At 35.8% G+C, this 26888-nt stretch overlaps 1 protein-coding gene across 7 annotated transcripts in view; it reads left to right on the top strand.

Annotated features, from left to right (window-relative positions):
- The first annotated feature begins 1138 nt into the window (after positions 1-1138).
- The window catches only part of CFAP20DC (CFAP20 domain containing), an 83020-nt gene continuing 57270 nt past the window's right edge, over positions 1139-26888 (top strand). The window contains exons 1-6 of one of the 7 annotated variants that reach the window (XM_054838852.1): positions 1139-1250; positions 6429-6516; positions 7107-7242; positions 8254-8343; positions 8837-8930; positions 10843-10915. In XM_054838852.1, the coding sequence (XP_054694827.1) occupies positions 8900-8930; positions 10843-10915 (104 nt within the window). In that variant the 5' untranslated portion in view covers positions 1139-1250; positions 6429-6516; positions 7107-7242; positions 8254-8343; positions 8837-8899. Of the gene's footprint in view, positions 1251-1282; positions 1455-1677; positions 1801-6428; positions 6517-7106; positions 7243-8253; positions 8344-8836; positions 8931-10842; positions 10916-26888 lie in introns of those variants that run through there. The other 6 variants (XM_054838850.1, XM_054838848.1, XM_054838846.1 and 3 more) reach the window with 6 other exon arrangements.

Genomic DNA, 26888 nt, shown 5'->3' on the forward strand with positions numbered 1-26888 from the left:
GTTGGCTAGAGAACTCCACAATAGCTTTTTAACCTTTCTTTTGCTATCATCATCTCTCTTTTGTCCTTGTTCTATTAACTGTTTTTATTTAATAACCTGTAGCTCAGTTTTAGTGTTATTGTTTTCCTTATCTCCAGTACCCAAGAACTCTAATCAGTGTAATCCAGTGTATGATAAAACTACACTTGATTTCTTTGAAAATCCCAAGGTAAAATTAGAAAGCTAAATAAATCTTATAATTGATTTAACTCATTCCCTTCCTTGGCAAAACCAGGACAGTACCTTTCAGGAGTAAAAGTAAGGAAGGTGAATGGACTGAAGGTGGGCCAAGACATGGCAGAGTCCATCGATGGCTCAGCACTTTCAGTTCATGTATTTCATCACACTGTGATGGGTTACAGGGTTCTTAAAGTTTTCTTTGTAGAAATATTAAGATTTTGAGGAAGAAAAAGGTATTCAATTACTTTTTTGTGAAAAGGCTGCAGTTTCATGAAGAAATGCTGTGAACAAAACTGCAGTCACTTCAAGGAAAGATCTTCTCTGACTAATATCACATTAGAAAAACCAGGATCAAAATTGGTTCCCTGTGACTTTCTTCCCAGAGGTTTTTGAAGCCATCAGGAGGTGTTTGCTTGTTCTTGACAGTGATGTTAAACTAATGGGGTCATCCCTCTCATTTCCTTCTCTTAGAGAAAAATGCCAGACCTGCAAGTCCGTTCTAATTCCTTAAAAAACAAGGACTTTGTCTTGGCTGCTCTGACTCATAGCTTCCTACATCCTTTTCAAAAAACGACTTCACACAATGAAGCCTTAAAGGGTAAATGGCAAATGCGTCTCAGGAATTGAGTTCTTGGCAGCATTTGCACTTGAAACACCTCCACAGGCCCTGGGTGACACAGCGCTGTTTCCCATGGCCACCCTCTGTCCTGGGTGCCCCAAGGGACTCCCTGTGAGGGGGCCAGCACCGCCTTCGGGGCCAGCTTTTACTCCCCCAGTGGCCTGCGGGCAGCCCGGCCGGTGCCAGGAGACCAGTATCCCCTCATCCTCTGAGGAGCCGCCGCCGATGGAATGCGAATTGACAGATGAAGGCGCGGCTACACGCAGGTAACGGCGGCCCGCCATGATTGACGGATCGAGCCACGCCCCGCGCGCCGCCATTTTAAACGGTTCCCGCCCTGCCTCCGCCTCCTGGCAAGCTCTGGGTCCGCCCCTCCGCAGGTGCGGACTCGTCCCCAGCCACTCTCGCTTAGGTGAGACCCGGCGGGGGCCTGAGCTCCCCGGCCTGAGCGGCCCAGGTTCCTCTGTGGCAAGCGGTGGGGACGTGGCGGAGTGGGAGCGCCGAGCCGGCCGGACCAGCCCCGGCGGCGGGGGAGCCGGCCCGGCGCTGGGGGACGCGGCCTGGCCGCTGTAGTGGAGCAGGGAAACGGGTCTGCGGGGATGCTCGTGCTTGAATCGTGGGTATTGTGTCAAAACGTTTTATGATCGGAATTTTATAAAAGTAAAAAGATTTAATTTTTTTCTTAATTCTGCGAGTTGTGTGCAAAGGCTAGCTGCGTGTGCTGGTTTTCACATAGGAACACCAGTAGTCTTGGTATAGATTATTAATGGTCTTTCTGCCCATTTATTATGTTAACTTGTATTTTGAGAAAATATATAGCAGTGTTACAAACCCCGCTTTAAATATTCAATATGTGGAATTCATTTGTCTGGAAGATACTAAAACCCTTCATCAGTGATGAACTGCTTTCTCTGGTGTGTCCCAGCCTTCCATAAATCAGCACTGGCTTTGGGCCTGTGACGGTGAGTTATATGTATTAACAGTCTTGGGTCTAAGCTTATGTTCCCTGCCAAAAATAGTGGTTTTGTGTAATTTTTCAATGCAAATCAGTAGTAGGTGCAAATTCACTTCATGTTGCTTCACACTTTTGACTTTGGAATAGAAAGTCTTAAATAAACACAGCCTTTTTTGACACTAGGATCTTCATCAGAAAAATGTACTTATATACTTAATATAAATAGTCCTGTTTAAGTCAAGGGACTAGCCATGACTATGAAGGTTTTTAGGAGTCTGTGAGTCAATCCATCCCTGTCTCCCTTGGGATTAGAACAATGCTTAGTATTAAGTAATTTAAAGAAGTATGAAGATCTGTTTATATTATTCACTGTTTCTGAAATACTGTTGCTTGTAACTTACTAGGGACCAATTGTTTGAATTTTGGGGCTACATAAACACAAAATATTATTGAAATACTTGAATGTGAAACATTCTAGTTTGAAGAAAAAACATACATAAGAAGATGCCATAGGATGGAGGTATTTTTGCAGAGTCCTAAATGGTTTGTGTGAATGGAAGGATCAGAGGGCCCTTTGGACTGCTGCTACTTTATTTTTGGTATAGGCACATTGTGAAACTAATGATCAAAGTCAGTGCACAAATCAAGACCTCACAAGGTAAATCCTGATAGCAATCTATTCTTCTGAAGATAAATGTATTTCATTGTTGCTTAACTTTATAAATGACGTTCTTGATGGTTTGTCATTGACTGGCACATTAAGCCTTTATTTCCAGTTGGACAGATGTACTAAAGTACATGGTTCAGGGCAATAAAAAAAATAAGCTTGATCTGTTACTGAAAAATGAGGGAACTGCTACTTTATGGCATTCTATAAAGATGTCGTAAAATATCTATTTATTTGACAAATATGCAAAGAATTGAGGACTTATATTTCAAGATGCTGTTGATTTTTCTAAAATAGTCCCTCTGGATTTTAAGCACTCTTGACTTTTAGAATTTCTGGAGAGGCTAGGAGGAGGAAAGATGAAAAGGGGAAAAATATTGCAACTATCAATTTTCCAGACCATTCTCTCTTGTTTTTTAAGCATAGGTTACTATAACTAAAGACAATGATACTTGGTGTGTAATGAAAGCACCTCTTAATATTATCTCAGTAATTACATGACAAATAATGTTATTCACCTAATGTTTTATTAGCTACCAATCTTAATAGCAAAGGTAATTTCTATTTTTCATTTGTAGTAACTTAATGGAAATTGGGAAGTTACAAGTAAGCAATATACGAGCAAGTATATTGCAGTGTCACTTGCAGTATTTTTTGTTTTGAAGAACAAAATGATGTTTCACTGATGTGTTTACAGGAATAGCTTTGTAGTATGAATGAGTTGTCCTGACACAAATGCTTACAAACTTTAGGTCTAGTTTACCTTTCACTAAAGTTAGGAAGTGCCGGCTGTCTTGTTATGAGTTTGATGGTTACAAGGGTCATCAGTTTCCTGAGTCTGTTTAAAATATGTTCTGCAAATTAGTAAATTTAAATGTCAGTTTAAAAAAACAACTGCATTGGTGACAAATTTTAAGCCATATTGTAGGAGTGAACTTTATTTGACAATTTGAAGATTTCTAGTCATGGTATGAGATTTCTCATCTTCAATAAGCATTCATCACCCCACAGGTTTTTTCTTTTTCCTGCCACATATTTCCTAAATGTTATATCTTCATACAGATCTCTATCCTTTCTGTGATCCATTAGTATATCATTTGAATAAGAACTTTTCAGTTCAGGCACATTTCTTCTACTTTTAATTTAAGCATTAATTAGCAGAAGTTTTTTGTGTGATGTAGGTGTGTGTCTTCATGGTGTTTTACTAGTGCATGTATGTCCTTCCTGTGCTCAGAGCTAACTGAGAACTATTTCAATACAATACAGTGTGGAGATAAATTAGTGATGTCAAGGCAAAGCTAATAAGCAGTGCTGAGAGGCAGAGTGTCTTAGTACAGTATTGAACCCAAGTTAGTATATCAGCATGGCTCCCACTCACCTTGTGCTGTATGCGGAGCTGTTTGCATCATCCTTCAAAATTGTGTATGATGTGCCATCAGTGGACTGACTCTTAGGAGTACCAGCTATGCTTCGTGAGAAAACAATGAAGAAAACAATGTATTAAATTCTAGGTCTTATTTGTAATTCTGACAGTGTCTGCAAATACTGTAGCTATTCACCTTGCTAAGTAGCTTTAGCCTTTCCATCCTGAAAGATGGCATGGTTATGAAGATGAAACTTGGCCTCTACGTACTACATGTTAAATGCTCATTCTGAAAGATATAGCATGATTATCATCAGCAGAAGACTTCTGACCAGAATAGTAGCAGTAGTCTCTGAAAGAGATGAGTTATTCTTTTCAGTCTCAGGACTTTATACTCTTTGTACAGTGACTCTTATATCAAGATCCCTCACATTTATTTAGTCTTAATATTTTTCCCTGATATGTAATAAGGCATAATGGAACTGTAAAGTAGTAAGGCTTGTGTTAGGTGCATGATGCTTGGCAGATCTGGAACTGACTTTTACAGCAACAGTAAGTGAAAGGGCTTTGCTCCAAGGAAAAAGCAGTGTCTTCCTTCACACCTCCTTTACTTAAAGAATAATAAATAAAAACTGGGGGCTGGTGAAATGCTTAATCCTAGAAGGACAAGTGCCTGACCCTGTGAGGTACAGCAGTACACTTATTGTAAATGTGTACCGTAGGAGGGCATGACTTCTGCCTTGTTCACTGCTGGTCCCTCACATTTAGCTCTGGCAAAGTGAATCAAAACAGTAGGTCATTCTGTGATTAGTTCCATGTGCCATTACTTCTCACCAAGACATGAATCATGAAATTCTGAGTTCTGGCTTGTTTAAAGGCTGTAGATAATAGCAAAGATAGAGCTGCAGACAAAAAAAAGTGAACGAACAGTGATTTCCAAAAGGATTGTTCTGTATGTGAATATATACAGAAGGAAAAAATAATACACTTGCCTTTTAAAGAACCCACTTCTACAGCATTTCTAAAATGTCTAGATTATAATCTAGAATAGTTCAAGATAGCTATTGATGGTTTTTTTTAAGAATGACTACAACTGAACAAGTGGGAAATTTGTATAGAAAATGATCTAAAATGCAGAGTAATGCAACTGGTGTTAGATGTGCAATGGCAATATTAATGTGATCAAAATACTAATTATAGTTTTTGATAGGCCTGCTACAAATACTATGGTTTCTAAATTTCATTTTCCTTATAATCAAAAAGTTTAAAATGACCTAATGTTTCTGGCAAGAGCATGGGATACATTTCTAATATCTGGGAGTTTTCCATTTTTATTTTACTTAGACAACTTTAAGAATTAAAATAATTGTGATTAAGCGTCATGAGATTTCATCACATTTTCCTAAATGAGTGATTATATAATTTTAAAAATAGATTGCTGCTCTATTCCTTTCACCATGTACATTCTTTATGATTTCATGCATATTGTCACTGAATTTCTAGTTAGTTTGTTTCTAGTCATATATCTTTCAGTAAAATTTTTTTAAACTTTCTCACTTTCTGTTTGTGAGAGCTGAACTGTTCTTTATGAGAAGCTATACTTATATTTTTCTCATCAGCATATTGTTTTCATCTGTTAAGAAAATGGTTTCAGGCTCAAAGAAATTCCAGTAATTAAAAATAATTTACTTCAAGTAGTCTGTGCCTGAACTAAAGCAATGAACAAACCAAGTATGTCAAACAAATGAGACAGTCCTGTGAAAGGATTTTTCTGTGAGTTGACGAGCACTTGCAGTTTTCAGTGAAGGTGCATGTTGTCTCTTGTGACTGGTTCTACCTGTCTTTGGAGGTTGACAGCTACCTTTTATGTTCAGGGTCCCTTCACTTTCTGTTGACTTCAGTTGAAATTGCAGACACTCAGCATGATCAAAGAAGAATGTGGGAGGCTTCCAGTATCAGTCCTTTCACTTTCTGCTGTTCTGATTCTCCCAACTGCAGACATCTCTTAATTCACATTGACTTTAGCAGCCCTCAAATAACTGAAGTGCTTGGTTTGAGTCTTATACTAATCATCCTCAAAGAAGAGTGCTGAATGGAAAAGAAGATAATTTGTCTCAGAAATCACTGCCAAATATCTCTAGATGGAGTGGTTACTATTGCAGCCATTCCATATGTTTCTCATTTTCTATATTAAATGTTAAGTTTTTCTTTAATGGAGTCTAATATTTTCCAATGGGCACTCAATAACAAAGAATAATAAAGAATGTCTATTAAAGATGATTTCTAAGCTTTTTTTAAAGTATGAGAAAGCCTTCATTGTTAAAAATAAGAGCTGACATAAAATTACTAGTTTTACTTGGAATGTAAGGCAAGGCAGCCCTGAGTACTTGATGCATGAAGAGAACACTTTCCAAGACAGCATCAGTATTAATATTTTTTGATCTTAATTCCTTTGTGGTAGCACTGTGATATACAGTTGATATACATTCTGTACTCGTGAAAAGTATTTCATAATGGTATTCATATCTTTAAAAACATGGTTGGGATTTCATTATAGGATTTTTTCATGTCAAAGACTATATAAAGGTTTTTTTGTGTTTTTCAGGGTGGTCTGTATGTATCTTTTCTGATTGAGAAGCTGAAATTATTTTTTTGCCTGTGAAAGCTGGAAAATGTTCAAAAATCAGTATCAGGTAAAACAGAAATAGCTTTATTTTTTTTTTACCCTCTTTCGTTAAACCTCAGAGAACTCAATTAAAATGGCTTATTCTGGGGGGCAAAAAGTCCAGATAAAGAAATGTTTCAGAACGTTTCATTACTCAGTATTTTTATTGAAATGTTATGAAATGGTGGGTGGCTGCTGATGCTGTCAGGTCTACAACGGACACAACATGGTGTTACCAAGGGCTTTTTATCTGCATTGACCCTTGTGGACCAGGGAAGGCACACCCTCTGCTCCCACCCAGTCACGGAACCAGGCCCAACTCTTAAGGTATAGTCAGAAAAGGAGGGTTGCGTTATTCTCCTGGTGCAGCACAGGGTTGTGACAATGTTAGTTGCATCATTTGCAAGCCTTATACCTTTTACTGTTTCCTGACCTTCCTTTTCACCACACTTTGCCTCCCTTTCTCTGCACTAGTCCCCTCGTGAGAGTGCAACCCACCCCTAATTCCTTTTTCCACACTGGTCCCAGATATTCTACGTCTGTACCTGACATTGGTATTTCTGATGCTGTTACCTAGGCTATCTCAGCTTATATGGTATTTCTGATACCATTGCCTAGGTGCTGTTGGCTTTGCAGGATTGTACTCCCCAAAAGATGTCCCGTACTCCCCTCCAATTGATTGTGGAATTTAACAGCTGCTTGCTGAACTCCCCCTTGGCTACCCATGAGATCCAGCCATCCTCTGCAGCACTAAGTAACTTTTCGCAGCTTCTCAGATCAGTTTTTGTTCAGCATTTTCTCATGTCGTGTCTGGTAGTTTTCCATGTTCTGTTCAGTTTAACCTCAACTCAAGGCGTACTCAAGGGCTGCAGTATTAACAAAATGTATTTGTAAATATGGGAGAAAAAGCCACTTGTTTAAGATTTGCTACAAGCACATGCAACTTGGCAGTTAAGAATCTTTTTTTAACTTTGCAAGAGCTTGATCCTGTAGTCCTTAAATATGTCAGATAACTTTCAAATTGATAGTATGCCATATTTTTTTATCCATTATAAATGTTAAAAACATTTTGAGTGTAGCTTATGGAATGCCATTTTGAATCTCTTTAGAACTTAGTAAGAACAGATCTACTACGAGGCCACTTAAGTTGGCCCAGAAAAAGTAGTAAATTTTTGTGAGTTTCCCAGATTGTTTGGTCAAATCATGCTGGAATTTGGTAACTAGCAGAAAAGTAACTGGAAAATGTCTTTGACATACCCACGCGTGTAGACAGAGCCAAACACATTCACATATGTAGACAGATTGTGTAAACTTCATTTCCATAGGAAATCAGACAAAACATCCAATCTGCAACCGTTTTTATTTTTTAGCAGTATGTTTTAAAACTCACTTCACGTGGTGAGTTGTAGAAATAACATGTATCCAAATATAAATTACTAATGTCCTAAATATTTTGAGAATTTTTACAATAATTCTGCATGCTAGAGAATGACATTATAAATAAAATAATTTTAAATATTCCATGGTATTCCATCAAATTTATGTTCTGATCCTCTAGTAGAGCCAAATATTGACTATACAGATTGCTGTATCCTAGCAGTCTAGAAGCTGTTACTAATATTATGCTTTCTAACTGATCAGTAATACTGACTGTGGTAACAGCCTGATGTGGGGAGGGGTTGTTCTTAGGTACTCATCTTGACCATAGATGATTTGGTGTTGAACATTAGGTTGGATGATGTATCCTTAAACAATTTTATCATAGGGTGGCCCATTTGTTGAAATATTCAGCGCTCAAGGCAAGAACCCAGGAGCAAAATGGAAGATTTTTGGCAATCCATCAGCTATATGGAAAGTAAGTTTTTAAAGAAACTTGTAAAATCTAGACTATAAAACAGAAAAATGTGAATGAAGCTTAAAATTAGAAGGTAATGAGGGCTTTGACCTGACAGTGGAGTTGTCACTTGCAGTTCTGTCATTATGACAGACTAAATGACTACTTAAATTAGTTCTTTATGCCTGCTTGCAGACTAGGTTGGTTGCAGCATAATTTTGTAGTTTAAATATTTAGAAAGTAATTTCTCTGTTCTCATAACTAATGGATTGAGTTCAGCCCATTGGATCATGAGTCCTGTTTGTCAACATTATTTGTTCATAAAACATGCAAGAACATATTTCTATGGATTATATTATTGCTGTCCTATTTGAACTCCTGGCATACTTGCAGTGTGCTGTCTGTCATTTGTGATTTAAAAAAAAAAGTAACTTTGTATGTTAGTACCATGGTTGCCTATGAGGAGAAGAATTCTATCAGGATGCTTATGTTTGTTTATTATTCCTTTTTGTAGGAATATGATAAAGATGTAAAAGGCTTTGTTTTTGTACTTGAAGGAAGCAGCCAAATCAACAAAATGCAGCTACCAAAGGAAACTAGACAAACTTGTAAGTATCAAAGAATTAAATGTCTGTGATGTTGTTCTGATTATTAAATCAGTCATATTAGAATGTAAAACTTACGTTATTCTCCCTTACTTTGGGCGTAATTCAGCATTAACAAAGTGGTTTTTCATTAGCTTTTTAGTAGGTCGGTTACTTTAATATGGCATTTCTATACCTTTTACTTAATTGTGAGTGCTGTTGATCCTTATTGATACGTGTTGTCCTAGTGCTGCTAGGTTCACTTTTGTACCTCATCCTCCTACAGACTGATGTCTGCCAAATTACTTCTGACTCCATTCAGCTCTTACTAAAGTCTGTAATTCTGTTGGCATTACAGAATGTGATACAGGTTGCTGTCCCCTTTCTCGTTTTACTTTTTAAAGTATTTATACTTTTATGTATCAAATAAGCACTAGCAGTACAAGAACGTTTACCCAAATTTCAGCTGTGTTTATGTAATCAGTCCTTTGATGGGTAGTATGGAGTGTTTCCCCAGGTTCTCTATTGCTTTTGCCAGAATAAACCAGAATCAGAGCAGTCTGTGTTTCTCAGGTCATACAGCAATCATCATCATTTATGCCTTAAACTCCACTGCAGGGTTTTGTACCTTATAAGGCTCGTAGTAATGATTTGATCTGGTTTAGAATTAACTGCTTGCTTTTGAAGAAAAATTGAGATGGTGATTTTAGTCAGATGAAGCAGGAATCTTCTAGTATACTTCTCGTGCAAAGTATATAATTACAAATTACTTCTTCCGAACAAACACAAAAAATAAGTTATATAGTCTGGTCATGTGCTAAGGCCTTGAAGATTAATCTGATTTTTATAGAAGAAATTTACTATTATCTTCAGTATAATAAATACTAGTCTAATGTATCTTTCTGAGAAATCCACCTTTGTTTATTGCCACTGTTACAATAAACTGTTACAGCCTAAAATGAGGAATGAGAATCAGTGTAGTGGACTATAGCTGCTGAGAACAGTTTGGTTTTAAATTTACTTTAGCTAGTGCTGCAGTACTACAGTCAAATTTCCATCTGTTACCATTTTGTCTCCCTCTGTTTCTTCCTCTCTTGAGGTGCATATACCTCAAGTATTTCATTTATGTCAAGTATACAGTCTCCCAGTTGTACTGTAATCTTTGAATAATCTTCCAAAATAAAAGATGTTATATATACAAATATAATTTGAAATTTTAAAGTGTCATGTGACCCACAAAAGAAGGAAGTTTTGAATTGGCATTCTTCAGGAAGCGGAGCTAATGCTGCTGTTGAGTCTTGTTAAATCAATGAAGAGCAGCCTGTGCCCTCCTTGATGGAATAACTAAGAAAACAACATACGGTTCAATTTGGACAGCTTTGTACTGTCTGTTTTCCCTTGATAGGGAGCTACCTGAATCCTGACAGATTTGTTGTGCTTGTTCCCTCAGTTAGGCTCGTTTGCTGTTGTTCTAAAATCAGAAACCTCTGTGGAGCATTGTTGTTATGATCTGAATTGCATTTTTACTGAAGGGTTTTTTGAATTTGTTTAGTAAGGTGTACATTGTCACAAACATGAGTGCAAGCTTCATGACTATAAGATAATCTTGATAGGAAAGTATTACATAATTTTACAATTTGTATGGGATATTTGCTGTCTAGATGCTCTTGGAACATAGGAATTGTAAGTAAAAAAAAGTTCCTTTTATTTTCATGCAAATTCCATCAAAGCCACAGATGGGACTTCTAAAACAACACTTCTATTGCAGTTTGAATTGGTTTTTTTTTCAGGTTTTTCTTGTGTTCATATGTAGTGTGAACCTTTGGAAATAGTGTTGCAAGAGCATATCTGTATGGTACAAAATTGAAATGCTCGATGGTGAAATGTGCATCTGTGTGCACACAGCACATGTATTTAATTTTTTTCCTGTTTCTAGTGGGATTGATCCAGCAATTTCTGACGCTTCAGATTTTTGTGCCATTAGGACGAGACTTCTCCACCGAGTTACTGTAAGATGCATAAGATTTCCTTGAATACTTAATGTAAGGTGAATGCCTGATTGCAGCCATTAATTGTGGTGGCAGATTTTGCATTAAAGCACAGTGACTTATCAAGTCAATAAGAAGTAATTAAGCTAACGAGATCATTATTTGTTGGATGTTTTAAATACTGACATACTTTTGGAGACAGAACAAACTCTAAAAATCATGAAGATAGTGAAAAATCTGAAGAAATGAGACATGAATTTATCAAACATACAAACATTCCTGAAAATTCATAAGAGATTTATAAATAACTATTCCAGGGCTGTTTGGTTCAGGGCAAAAAGAAATATATTCTAATAATTGGGGGTGAAAACACCAACCAAACAAATGGTAAAAGGCTAGAACAAGAAATAGAGCACTCAATTGGCATAATTATGTCTGTACTGTAAGGAAAGAGAGGTACAGCTGAAACAGACTTTTTTCATTAGTTTGATATGGAATGATTTAAGAGTTTTAGACTTGGGCAATTGTCAGTCCTTGGACAACTTCAGCCCTAGTGGCACCTGCTGTTTATGACCAGTACAACCCACTCAGCTTTGTAACCAGTAGAACACCTAAGATTTGGATTAACAAATGAAATATTATGCCATTGGAAACCCTGCAAGAAAAGATGGATTGAATGATATGCAATTAAACTGAGTAAAGTCAGTGCAGAATTTTATTATTTGTTTCTTTCTGTAATTTTGCATTCATCTGTGCCCGTAGGTGTCAGCTTTTCTTAATTGACTGAAGTCTCTTGTGTCTGGAGTAAGAGGAAAGAACTCTTGTAGGTTTGTCAAAGACAACAAAATGAGATGCTGAGAAAATACCATTCCAGCTATACTTTACTAGAGATAGTGTTCGTTGTAATGGGAATAATCTATTTCATGAAATTAGGATGGTCTGCTATTTTAAGCTGCTGGGTAATTCTGTTATCTTCTGTGCCTTCACGTAAGTAGAGTCATATTGGAATATTTTGCTATTGTAACAAAGAATATGCTAGTGGGAATGGAGTCATATTTATTAAAATTCCTCAGGGGATTTATAACAATCCATACAGGTATTCTGGTCTCAGTGGTGTGTGAGTTAGTGGGCATTTATAACCTACATCATGTTATAACATTATATATTCCTCTGTGGCATGCTTAATTTCCAACATGATTTTAGAATCTGAACATTGAGAAAATGTTCAAAGGATAAATTAACTTATTTAGCACAGATCTTCACCAGAGAGTATTTTTGCTTCTCCATGGAGCATGGAAATTTGAGAAAGAACATGGCTCAGAATACTTGTTTTAAAGGCAGATTTGACTCTCTATGTCAAGATCTTGGTGCAGAATATATTAAGTTTTACTAATTTAAAGTGAGAAACTGTAGGCAGGAAAGCTGGTAATTGTTGAATAGACCAAAAAACCTGTGGATTTTCAAGCAACTTCCCTTTCTCTTTCATTTCTTTTCCTATCACAGCCATTATCCATTTTCTGTTATGTTTTCCTTTCAAGATAATTCTCTTTATTTCTTACCTCATTTTGAATAATTTTTTTGCTTGGATATTAAGGTATCTCTAACATAAGCATACATGAATTTAAAGATACCCTTTATTTTTTCTTCCTGCAACAGGATGTTGCAAAGTGTGTCAAATCAGTCTCTTCTGTTCTTTGGATTTCCTGAATGTAGTTCTGGTTACACTTTCTGCTTCTATGGTTTTAATTGCTGCATTGTTTCTAAAAGTGCATAAGAAAAGGGACAAAAAACAGGATATACTTGTTTATACAGTAAACAGAAACCAAGTATATAGATTTGCTTCTCATAGGCATTCTGTAGACAGATGGCAGAAAGTTATAGGTATAGGAATTCTGATTTTTTTATGCTTTTGTATTGAGTTTGGTTCTTTTGGGTACTTGTCATCCATCTATACCTCTTAACAAGAACCTCTTCTCCACTTTTCTTATTTTTTTAATTGCTTGCAGGTTTCATTTGATAACTGAGTGCTCTAATTTTCTACCACCTCTCACACCTTTGCCCTTTCTGTTTCCAGCTCATATCTAGATTTTACGTTTTCTTCATCTTTTCTCACTACTTCCCATTCCCACCACTACTATGTCCCTCTTAACATATATTTACTTCTATAAATTTAAATACATGTATTTGCTATATACAGTTTATGTGAACATACACTATATTACTGTATTACTATATAAATTTACTATAAATAGTTATCACTGTTATTTTTACTTCATTCTTTTTCTTTTCTGTCAACTTTCCTGATTCTAAATTCTTACCTGATACAAACCCTAATTCTCTCTCCTCTTATGTGCAGTGATTTCAGTGTCTATGTTGATAAAGTGACCTCACTTAATACATTTCCATAGACTTTTAACAAAAGAATAAATGTTTAATTCAGTGTAACTGTTTCATTACTTAATTACTTATGCTATAATCAAATCATGCTTATTCTGATAATTACATATCATCAATGGATTCAAAGTAACTGGAGCTACTTAAAGGTGTATGTGCCTAAAACATACAATCTCATTTGTTCCCCAGTTAATGCAACTGTATGCAGAAGTTGATAAAACTTCTTTAAAAATAAATTTAGTACTAAGCTTTGTGTTAGAAATCAACTGTACTTTATTGATGTACCTGTAAACTCCCTCAAGACTTGCAAAATAGATACTGTATTTTATCCTAGCAGACTCATGATAATCCAGTAAATAATAAAGGTAAGTCCATCTTGCTTCATGTGGCTCCCGTTCAGTTCTTATCATTTCAGATGCTTTGAAAGGAATCTCCTGCTTGTTTGTGGACAGAATATTGATTGTGCTGATGCTTCTTGGAGTTTAATGTTCCAAGATGGTTTCTTACATAATCTGACTACTTACTACTGAATCTTTGAGTAGCTTCAAGTGAAAATTGATAGCATACCAAGACATCAAATTTACTTTATGTAAAAAACACTTTGGCAAGTTTTGTAATAGCTGCACATGATGCTTTATGGCACATTGCTTCCTCTCCCATCCTGTACAGAGATGGAAATATGAATTTAGTTCTGGCTTCATCTTCTTCTTTGCATTCTATTCAGTGATTGATCTGATCAGCAAACAAGGCCATCCATCACTGCTGGCATCAGCTGAGCTAAACCTTCTAACTTGTGCTATCAACCAGTCATGCAGGATTCCTGTCATAAATACTGAATGTGCAAACAACTGTTTAAATTAGCTGGTTTGCCTTTGCTTTGCAAGAAATTTAAGTAGAATTTTAGATACTTTGTTAGGTGATGTGGTTAGATGAGTATCACTACATTAACAATCAATGTATTGATCTACCTAAAAAAAATGTGTAAAACAAATTGTGGATTAAAAATTTGGTGAAGCATAATAAAATCATAACTAAGGTAGAGAGCATGTAATTTATGCAGCCTTTTTGAAGCAAATAATAGCAAAGCTGTTAGTAATGCTGAATATAACCATCTGTTGAAAATGTAGTAGCTAGTTGTTAAATCTTCAGTATTACAGGTTTTGCTACCTTTCTGAAAAAGCAAAAGTAACTCAATTTTTAAAAATATTTGTTTAAAAGAAAACAGCATCTGGCTTGTATTGGCATTCTTGGTTTAATTCCCAATATATGGACATATGCAGGTGCTAGCACTCCTACTTGGCATTTTGCCAAGCACATGAACATTCATTCATTCTTAAAATACTGTAGTGTCATTGTCATATTTTATTTCTGATATGTTTATTTTTGAATGTTGGATATCACATGAAATTAGTACATCATGTAATTTTTACAGCAAACGAGTAGAGCTGTTGATGTGAGAAGAACCTTCAAATTGTACCATAACTTTAAAAGAAAAAGTAGAGTGGTCTGAGGTATGAACAAGGATCAGCAGCGCTATTTCTGGTTATATACTGAAATACTATGTGGTCTTGTACGAGTCCCTGTGGATTGCTCAGCCTTTCCCCCAGTTATCTCATACAAATTATGGGAGTAATATCTATCAATTTATCTTGAAAGTACATTATAATGAGTTAACCAATTCATTGTTGTATGATACTTTTCAGTATATGAAGTGATAAAAATAGGAATAATAATAAATTTTAACATCTGATGGTTGATGAACTACATTTTCATTAATATGCAGGCTAGTGTGTGCTGGTAGTACAGATTTAATATTTGATGTACTATCCTATCACTGAATAGAGGTCAGTTTAGGGAGATCATGGTTTTGATGAAAAAGTTTCACATTTGGGCATCCAGACAGGACAGAAGATAGTAACAACAAAATGTGTTCAAACTAATTTTCAGCCCTATTTTTTTGATATGCTACTTCTAATTCATATATCTCAATGTTCTGCAAAAGAGGTCAGTATTATAATCTGTCGTGGGTGGGGGTCTTTGGTTTTTCTTGACACAAGGAAACTTAAGTCACAGAAATAATAAAGTGATTCAACAAGGTTAGTGGCAGAACCATGTATAGTGCTTACTGATTCATTGCTGCAGCTCTTCAGTCATGCTGTCTATCTCAATGACCAACTTCACGGTACTTCAAACTATTTGTTTAAATCTTTGGATAGTAATCAGCTATAAATCATATGTGACATACTTTGTAAGGGTGGGGAGGTTTGAGATCTCCTCCTGTAAGGTCCCCTCACTTCAGACATGAAAACCTGAACAGCAGAAATACACACCGTCAGTGACAGCTGCTTCTTGGTCACAGAGAGCCCTGCTTCTGTAGCCCAGGACATGGTGCCCAATATTAATGTGCCATGGGACTGTGCTTTGTTACCACTTCCTGGAATTACTCACTACTTTATGGACCATCTTGCTAGCATGAATGTGCTGGGGCTCACAGCATGGTTACTCATTCATTTTAATGTTAACTGTCTCTTTATTCTTCATAATGTTTCAACCTTTTCTAAGGCTTAGCTGGCAAAGTGTTTATCAACAGGTTTGCTCTGTTAGTATCCCACTGTTCATAGTCAGATTAGCTTTGCTTGCCAGTGGCTTGTTATATTCTGAGGGGAGCACACAACACTTCAGAAATATTTGTGTTGATGAGGAATTATTTTTCTGGTAAAGAGACTAATCTTAACAATATGTACTGTATTCAGTTATTTTGTCAGATGAACTGCTTTATAACCTTATTTCTATTTCAGTTAAAGTTACAACTTTGTATTTTAAATCTAGTTTGGGTTTTTTTACTTGTTGAAATTGATCAGAATTAAGGCAGATGCTTGCTTTTTGTTCACATGTATGTTTTGCTAGGGAGAAGAATTTTAGAAAGTTTGGGAATAATCAAACAGTTGGTAGGTATTAGCTTTTGAAAATTTGGCATTTTCCTAACTATTTGGAATGACATCTCAGAGTTAGCGTGGCCTAAAACTACAGTGGTAGCTTATTTTCACTCTGAGGAGTGATGGTTTTCATCATACATGGAAGCTTAGGGGGTTTATAACAGAGATGTTCTTGATTTATTGAATAAATGGGAACTCTGGAGTTTCAAACTCTGGAACATATCTGATAAGGTTTAAGAAGTTTTCTGTCAGAGTTTTGCTAGTTATGTATAGAGGAATCTGCAGGGGGAAAGGGCTTAAAATGTCCACATTCCCAAAGTAGTTGTACTTGTTGATAAATTTTATTGCAAGGCTTGTGAACAGTGCAGTAGAGTATAGATTGTTGTACCATATTTCCTTTTCTCAAGCAGTTATTTCTGTAAATAAAAGTTTATTACTTTGAAATTTTTAATAACCAGAGCATACTAGATTTTACATGCATAGCTAATTTATTCATGACACCATAATAGCTTGAATTTATGTGAATTACATGATATCATAATTAGTCATCATTTTAGCTTGAACAGAGATATGATAAATTATTCATATTAATCTAAAGACCCAGCATGTTTTCAGATACAGAACAATCAAAATATAAATCTTGGTTAGTCTTACAAAACTTTGTCCTGCTACTAATTTTAAAAGGTTAGTCTTAAATGCTAATTCTATCATGTACTTTTGACAATATCTGAAGTCTTCAGATAGAGACTGAAGGTAAACTTTATTGAACAGATTTTGCTGGAGAGATTACTTGAAATTCCGAGTCTTAGTAGCATGAGGCTTGCTCCTTGAATTTTTTGTGGAGCAGGAGTGAAATACAGAAATATTCTTAAAAGTGCTAGGATATGTTAAATTCAATAACTTTCAAAGGAGATTAACTCATGTATTTGAAAGAAAACATTTTTTAATAACTTTTCCAGTCATCACTTTCACTAGAGTATCAACACAGCATGGGTGGTAATTTAGGAAAGAGATATCCAGAAAAGATATCCCATGAACAGGGTGTCCTGCTTCCAAATATAAAAAAGGAGTCATGCAATTACTATAGAACTGATAACAAAATACACAGTCCTAGCTTAAAATTGTGTTGCTAGTTAGATTAGCCACTTGGCCTGAAAGAAGATACATACTTTCTTCCCCCTAGACAGGATAAATATGTTATTGTTACTCTGCAAATATCAAATGTGAGAAATTAGAAATGACTTTGCTTCTGCAGCTGTAAAACTGTTCCAAGTTGTCTTATATCAATAATTTCATTGCTCATTCAATTAATCAGTATAAAACATCGGACATGGAGAAAGACTTTTTCCACTGTTGATCTTCTATTCTAGAGCTTGCACACATTGCTTTCTGCGTATTGAAGGAATCTTTCTTCCATGGCACTGGAACTTCAAAAATATATACTACTTGCTCTTTTTCCTCCACAATTATAAAGTTCTCGAACTATGACCTAAAAACTTTTGTTCTGAGTGCCCCTTAACAGTTTAATTATCAGTTCATCCGTCTCCAGTACATGTTTAGACCATCTGGATTTTCATGAAAGCATTCTTTTCTCTGACCTTCTTGGATCCATAGGTCTAAGTACCATTTGAGGGGTAGTAGTGGATTTTGTTTTCCACTAGTGTTTCTTTCAGTATTTGAAAGTGTACCCTCTCCATGCGCAGTGTGAATCAGTTGTATTTCCGAAAGGTATCAATCAAGGAACTTGTAGTTATTTTTTTTTTTAGTGTTGGTTGAACAGATACCAATGTGTACCAAATTTTCTTTGATCTGAGGAATAGAATATGTGCTCCTGAAACTCTTTTGCTTTAATTGCTATAGACTGTTTAATGTCTTTTGCAGAAAGCTCTTTTGTTGGAATTTTTTCTCAAGTATTTTGTAGCTGTAAACAACTATATTCTCAAGAGGGTAATTTCTTGTTTCTTCAGTTATTGAAGGGGAGAAATCAGAATAAGTTTCTCATTTTGTAATAAAAAACTTCTGTTAAAAAGTATAGGTTCAAAATTTGTCAATGGACACATTTACCAAGGTGAGAAAGAAATAAATTATGATGGTGGGGTTGAATAAGCATCCTGAAACATGGAGGAAATTGCTCACACCTGGAGATCAGGTGGCTAAAAAATTGAATGTTGTCATCTTCAGTTATTTTCATAATCTCTTTTATAGTATCTTGTGAGAAAGTTAACAAAATAAAACCCATCACATCCTGCTAGAGTTAAAACAGAAGACTAGCATATCTAATTCTGCCCAGTACATAAGCTCTTAGATTCTGAATAGCCTATGAAGGTTGTGAACTGCTTGAAGGAGAACAAGAGAAGTTTTGATTTGTCAACAATGTAGATAGAGATTGCACTTCTCTGAATGTTATTATGAGGCCTGTCCTTTCAAACTGCACTGGCAAAGCAAGCCATGAGCTTTCTGCCAAGTTAATGCTTCAATAAAACACAGTAAAAAATAAGAAAGTAGGTTTAATTAGGTTGTAGTTACATTGAGGGTTTAAGGAGATTGTCAGTGTGGTATGAGAATCAATTTGAGGCAACCCCTCAGTTTCCTTTTGGTTGATTGGAAGCCAGGATAGTTACCATTTGCCTTAATGTGACTGTTCATGTCTAAATAAATCTCACTTTTTAATTTGCTTACTTAATTGTAGACAGCTGCATTTGCATAGTGAACTTAGTCTAGAGGTTTTAGTCTGACCCTTTAAGGAAAGGAAGTGAAGTAATGGTTGAGCCACACCTTCTCTTTTGCAGTTCAAAAAGATAAGGAGTAAGGATTGTTTGTCTGTAAAGAGTAGTGCTGGTGTGGTTGTGATCTGACATACAGCAATAGTGATCATATGTAAGAACAGAATTAATGAGGTGCACAGTGACTCAAGGGTTTCCATCCTTATGCAGCAGCTGTCTCTGTATCGATATTTTCCTGTATGTGCAATTACCATTTTAGAGACAACATTAAGACTTCAGTTTATTCAAAAAGAAAATTCCGGGATAATGCCTTAAGAAATTTCATCTGTTTTGAGATTTATTCTTGACAGGAGGTGCAGCTACTTATATTTCAGCTTGCTTTTCTGGAGATACTTGCTCACAAATGATAGGATGTGCAGGCCTTGAAGAACATGACATGATCTGACTGACACCTACAAGCTGTCCTGTGTTCCTAGCTACCAAAGACTAGGGCATGGCACTGTTACAGGTGAGGAGTAAAGCAAGCTTTTAAACAGGCAGATGAATGCACATAGCAGTGAATGCTCCATAATACAAATACACAGAGAAGCAGATTGTGCAAAAACTTTAAATTGGAAAGATAGGAACTGTTTTCTGTACACTTATTCTTACCTTAACTGGGTATGATCCTTTTAAGGAGAAAAAAAATTCCCATATAGTTGATCCAAATTAGGATAAATTATTCCTTGTACTCCTAGAACCATAGAATGGTTCAGGTTGGAAGGGACCTTAAAGATCATCTAGTTCCAATCTGCCTGCCATAGGCAGGGACACCCTCCACTCGACCAGGACGCCCAAAGCCTCATCTGACCTGGTCTTTATTGGCAGGCTTTCACCATGAGCTCAGTACAGTGGGTGATAATTTCCTAAATCTTGCCACTAACATTTAGATATTTTGTTTTATTTTAAATTGATATGCAAACCCATTTTGCTTGCTGTTCTGACCAAGACATTTTCATTCTTACTGCTCTCAAAAAGAGATCAGAGCAAAAACGAAGATAAAATAATTTAACTAATTAGAACACTGTATCAATCTTTCTTAAAAGGAGAGTGTGTGGTTGTCTAATGGCATAGACCTCGATGAGAATGATTTTATTACATCTTACGGGGAAATTGAAGGATGGGGTTAGAAAACAGTTACCAGCTTTTTCACTGTAGAGGTAAACTAGAATCTAATTTTAGATAAAACTATTACATTCTTTTGAATATTTAGTGACAAGTAAATTGAGGTCTGAAGAGAAGGAATACTTAGTCACAGATTATGATAATCCAAGTAACAAACTTAGTTTCAAACTAGAAAGGAGATGGTTTGAGTCAGATTCTGGGCCAGGTAACTTACAGTGGTCCTGAATTCAGGTTCTTGACTTTGCTATGAAAAAAAGAGCGTTTCAAAATAAATTTACAATTAATATTTGTCCATGGTGTGTCATGAAGCTTGTGACTTGTTGTTTTAAAACATCCTAAATCTGGATGAGGTCAGATTTTCCTAATTAATGCCAATATTTTCCCATGTGCATCTTCTGGTGATATGATAGTCTTCCAGGTAGTATTCAGTAACAGTTTCTATCTACAGACCAGGAACCAAGGCAGGAGGAGTTGATGTGGGAAGGTAGAACAAGCATGAGGAAAGCAGAGGAGGACTGCTGAACAGGTGATTAACGAATAGTAGGGGAAGGGAGATCATTTCAGCAAGGAGGGAGGAATGGAGGAAGGGCACTCTTCTCTTTCCATGCATCAGTCTCCTTTTGGCTGATCACTTGGAGCCTGCTAATGGACAGGTTATCCAGCATTGCCATTTATTTAAAGACCAGAAAAACAGAATGATGAACAAAAATATATTTCTCAGACTTGTTTCAGAAATAGCATATTGCTTTCTCCTCAGACCAAAGCATACTCCTCAGTCTGCCAAGTTCAAATTAGATACAATTTCTACAGTGAAGTCAACAGCTGTCACAAAAATGAGTATTTCCTTCATCAAGCTGTTGTATCCTCCGAGGCTGATGTTACAGGATTTGTTGCACTGTCTGCAAACGAACAGCTAGTGTAATTGCTTTTTTGTAAGTGCAGTTACAGGCAGTCATATTTAGTGTAGCACAGTACCTTTAGCTTAGCAGGCTGATGAAACATTCTGTCCAGTCTGTACAGTTCCCCCTCTTTTCTATTAGTCGCTTCAGCCCAAGATCAAGAACATTATCCTTCTGTGTTGCAATATTTCTGCATAAGTTTCAAAATGCCCTGAAAGTAATTATTTTAACCAGTATTGCTGTATCTTTGTTTGAATGTATCTTGGAGCTGCTGGAACTGATGGGAGAGATGCTTTTTTTAGGTTCTACCTTGTTAGGAAGTGAGTCTATTTTAATTGTATGATATGTTATTAAATGAATAGAGTAAATCTTAGATGTGGTGTTAGATGATGTCCTGGTGAAATTACAGAATAAATTACTGTCTAGTAGAACTTGAGAGAGTACTAATTAGGTATATTTTGGTTGGTGGATCAAGTTAAATAACATGGAGTAAACGGAATCCTGTTTGTTTGGTTGTGAGGGTTTGTTAGTCAGGATTTTCATATGCCACTTAGTTTTGTCTCTTTAAAGGGCAAACTTCTTAGCAATTAGAATAAATGGTTTAAATGTGAGAAATATGGCTGTACTTAAGAGAACTGTTACATATAGCAGGTGCAAACATAACTTTATCTTTGTAAACATGAAAGGACAGCTCGTCTCTTTAGAATAGATGAATTCATGAAAAGAAAAACACAGTGGAAAGAATAACAGCCAATAAACTAAAGAAAAAAGCCAACAGAATTAGTTGCAGGCATTATAAGGGTAATTTGTTTAGATTCTAACAGAGGTAGGCATTAAACTTTCCACATATTAATACTCATTAGAGTACTTTGTACTGAACAAATTAAAAACTATTTTCTAGAATTATGATTTTTCTAAATGATTTGGCACAGTTAGCCAAAATGGAATTTGCTAAATACTTGAAAATAAGACAAAGATGAGATCATTTCAAAACAAAGGATATTAAAATATTGATAAAAGTTTCTAGAATGTTATTAATGACCACTTCCGGAATTATTTTTGAAACCTATGAAGTTCTAAGAGTAACTAAACTTTCATAACAAATTATTCTTGATCAGTGAAAAGTCCAGGTCATTCTTTCAGTTGAAGGGTTGATGGCAAATATGTTGATATCTTGTAGGGAGAGCCCAGGAATCACCAGTTTTTTGTAATTGCTCATATTTGGAAATTTATTCTAGCAACCAGATTTGATTCTCTTTTTCGCACCTGCCACCTGTATTACTGCCTTTTTATGGATACTGTTGAGGGGAATATGGTGTGGGTTTTTTCTTTAATTCTCTCAAGAAAAAATATCAACAAAAAATTCCATTATCTAAAAATAAAGCTGCTTCTTAACAACTTGTTGTCTAGGTGATGTATCAATCTTGATCTTTTATTTTGTAGAGATTCGATTGATTTTCAACATAACTAAGACTGCTTTTGAGGGCAGAATACACTGCTCTGGATTTCAGATGATCAGGCAGCCAGTTCAATAATGTAGTATCTCCTATGAAACCGATTTACAAGTAGTACATAAAATAAAACATATGTGAAATGCAGACTGCTCCTGAATAAGGAAACTTAAGAATCTGTAAGCATGGCAAATCAGCTGACCATTGCTATTCCTTTGGGTTTTTTATCTTTAAAATGGAGATTATGATACTATCTAATGGTTCTGAAGCATATATTTTTTTTTATGGAGAAAATGACACTACAATTGCTAAGTACTAATATACTAACACATTAATAGTTAAGCTTTACCAGAGGATTCTATCTGGATTCTGACCAGGATACAAAGGTTTCCATTAATAATAAATTGTATGGGAGTTGCTCTTTGCTTAGCAACTGCAATGAAATACCTGCTTTCATGTTTGGTAAACTTCCAGTTTAAGTAATTTCTAAGGAGAAAAACACTTTCATTTTAAGAACAAGCAAGCTTGATAAATGAAGCATCCCTTCAACAGTCCAGCATCATTTTTTTTAAAGTTCATTTTAAGCCTTGAATTGAACATTAACAAATGGTTATAAATTATTATACATACAGAAGCAAAGTGAATAGGTAATCTGAGAAGATGAGTTTATCTGTACTCTTGGGTAGTTGCTACCATTTACTTGCAATCTCACTGTAGTTACCATTGTGAGGAGAATAGTCAATCAAAGTTGAAGATATAAAATAAAATTGGAAATTGAATTGGAAGGTAATTTTACTTTCAAATGGTTTGCAAATGTAGATGTTAAGTGTGCAATGAATGTAGTTAATGACCATAGCTGGGAGAGTTATGCACCTGCTGATCACAGAAATATTATTATAAATGAGGTTGATTTTTCCTGTTGACTACCTCATTTTTCTCAACATGGTCTCATTACTTTTCTATCACATGTCTGACCCTTAGATATAAATACTCAAGCACAGACATAATAAAAATACGTTAACTCCTATATAGATTTTTTAAATGCATCTTTGAAAATCAAGATATGTACTGCAGATGTTTCTTGCCTTTAAGTTTAACATAGGTTGTGCTTTTTTGATAACAGAAAAAAAGCTTGAGTTTCACCACCAGTACTCTGGAGTCATTTTACAAGGGAGAGTTCTGATGTTCTAATTTCTGTTCTCTGAATTACTTCAGAGAAGAGTTTCAGAGCCTTGTTTTATTTTTATTTTCCAAGAAGCAATGTAACTGAAAAGTCTGAAAGTTATACCAACTTTCAAATAATTATCTTCTCCCAGGAAAGAAATTATTTTACCTAATTTTAATACCATCTTCTTTCTCCAGTTTTGCCTGTTTTTCAAATGTTTCATTTACTTGCATCCATAGAATATAAATTTTTTGTTTTAAATTTGTTTACTGAAGTAAATCTTAAACTTCTTTAGGTGTGATTATAACTATATATCTGAGGTTTGCTGCTGCTTTACCGCATATATACCATAACAAAAAACATTTTATTTTAGTCTTATATGACAGTCTGATATAGATGCATGTATTTTTACCTAAATGAATGTGTTTTGTATTGCACTTCAGAATGTAACTGAGCTGTACACTTACTAATGGCTTTTTTTATTGCTAAGATACCTAATATATTTCAGGAGGAAGAAAGATAAAACTATTCATATAAAATAAATAATAAAACTTAAACATATTGAACTAATACTATAAAGCGAACTTAAGTTTTTATTGCCAGTTGTTTGGAAATAGCAGTAGGAGCATATCTCCATGCATTTGTCATAGCATCATTTAAAGCAACGTTCTCCATTGAGAATTATGTAGTTTGAGTTCCAGCAGGAATGGTATTTTTATTTGTGTTTCAGCACTTGGGTTACTGCAGCTACCTGGTTCCTCAGCACAGTTGCTCAGCTCTACATATAACCAGGAGACCTAGGGGAGTTTCAGGCAACTGCTACTCCAATTCTTTGAAGTTCTTTTGGTACCTCAATTTCTCAGCACTTCTGAACATCAAGATTTAGAACACTGTATCCATAGGTTTTTCATCAAAGGGCATATGAGAAGCAAAGTGATAGATGGAACTAAGTCTTGATCTGGGGCACAGGCTTAGTCATGTGGCCAACTTGTTGATGATCTTAGAATAATTATTTCACATCTTGCTTGAATTTCTTCAAAAGTAAGATCAAGCCCAGAATGCTAGCATTGTAAGACATTTTGAGGTCTTCTGATGAAATCACTTTTCAAGGATGTGATGGTGTTATTCATCCATACATAAATGTATGTGCAGCTGATACTGAAATCTGCTATGTCAAATGATAGCAGTGGTGAGGATATAATGTTCTTCCCCACACACAGTAGTGAAATTCTGCCTTTGAAGTGAATGTGGTTTATGAAGGGAACTGCTAGTCTTTCAAAATGAAACAGCTAGTAGACTCTTCCACTTTGATTTGATTTGCCCACCCATGTTATGAGGATGAATAGATTAAAGATTGTCTGCAAGGGAGAGGAAAGAATCTGGAAAGCTTATGAACTTTGTTTGCTTTGCATGATAGTCTCAGTGACTATGGGAAAACAAGAAGGTGCTCCTGTGTTTTTTATTGCGTGTATTAATAGAACTTTTTGATGTTTACGTACTTGCAGTATATTTTGTACTGTCCTTGGTTGGACTCTGAAATTTGCCAAAAATAGGTAAAGTAGGTAACTTGCTCCAGAATTAATCCCTTCCTGAGTTGACCTCAGGAATCCTAAGAACTTTTCAAGGTGTTCAACTGCAAATTTTGTGTGATGGCATTTCATCAGTTAAGCTACAGGTAGTCCTTACAAATGAAAAAGTGTTTGCAGTGATTAAAAAAAAAAAATCATCTTCTGGGCAGTTTCACAATTTTAAAGTAAATCTCAGCATTTAAATATAATGATTATAAATAATTATTTTTAACAACACTAAGTACTGACAGAAAGTTGTTTGTTGTAATTATTTGTCATCTTCTCAGAAGGGCTGCTAATTACAGAGAAATACTCATATGTTAGAAATAGGCTTGTTCAAAAATAATAGGTAAACTAATCATTATTTCCTCCTATAGACTGCAGCCTTTAAAGTAATGTTTGTTCTCCAGTATAATAAGGTAGGACTGCTAGGGGATATCAAGGTTGTGATGATGTTGTGGTTTTACACCAGTAAGCAGCTCAGCCACACACAGTTGCTCCTCTCACTGCCCCCTGCAGTGGGATGAGGGAGAGAATCACAAGGGTAAAAGTAGGAAAACTCATGGGTTGAGATAGCTTTGGTTGCACATGCAGCTTTTGCTTTACCTATTAAACTGTCTAAGTAAGGCATCTGCTACTTCCTATCTCCAGGAAAGCAGGGCTTCATCACATCTAACAGTTACTTGGGAAGATAAATGCCATCATTGCAAATGTCCCCCCGCTTCCTTGTCCTTCCCCTGGCTTTACATGCTGAGCGTGAAGCTATATGGTATGGAATATCCCTTGGGTCAGTTGGGGTCAGCTGTCCCGGCTGTGTCCCCTCCCAACTCCTTGTGCACCCCCAGCCCAATCGCTGGTGGGGGGTGTGAGGAGCAGAACAGCCCTTGGCTCTGTGTAAGCGCTGCTCAGCAGTAATGAAAAAATCCCTGTGTTATCAACACTGTTTGCAGCACAAATCCAAACCATAGCCCCGTACTAGCTACTATGAAGAAAATTAACTCTCTCCCAGCCAAAGCCAGCACAGCTGCTCACAAGACTTGAAGGAAACAGAACATAAAAATGAGCCTCTTTATCACTTTAAAGGAAACCTAATCTTTGTGATCATGGCTGTGGTCTGAATCTATTAGAAATGTTCAAATTCAGTGTCCCTGGTGTCATTGAGGGATGACCTGAATAGTGAGCAATAAACTTCTGTATTATAATTCACATTTGACAATATGTGCTCAGGAAGTAAAACAGACAGACAATGTCTTGTGTCTATCTTTAAACTGACAAAGAGTCTATATAAAATGACAGAGGCACTTTTAGGAAAAGAGAGCAAATAATGTTTTTCTAGTTAGCAGGTGACAAAGTGTCCCAAGATAACACAAGCTTAAGGGGCAGAAACAAGTGTGATTATTAAAGGCTACTGGGTTCTCAGTTTGTGCAAATTGAATTCTTTCATAGTCTGAAGGGCTATGGAAATCTAGCGAAGAGTGTAGACTGTTGAAATAAAATTAGCATGTAAAGTGATTTTATATATGCAGGAATAGAGCCACCAAGTTTGAATTTGAGAAAGAAATCTCATTACTCATCTTGTAAAAGAAGTAATTCTTAAATTCCATATTTGCTATCACTGACATAAAGGTTCTGCATATGAATAGGTCTTTTGTGATTGCCCAAAGATACTGGATTATTGAATTGACAAAGATCTG

The sequence above is a fragment of the Grus americana genome, chromosome 11 (genome assembly GCF_028858705.1).
Source record: "Grus americana isolate bGruAme1 chromosome 11, bGruAme1.mat, whole genome shotgun sequence".
Taxonomy (NCBI): Eukaryota; Metazoa; Chordata; class Aves; order Gruiformes; family Gruidae; genus Grus; species Grus americana.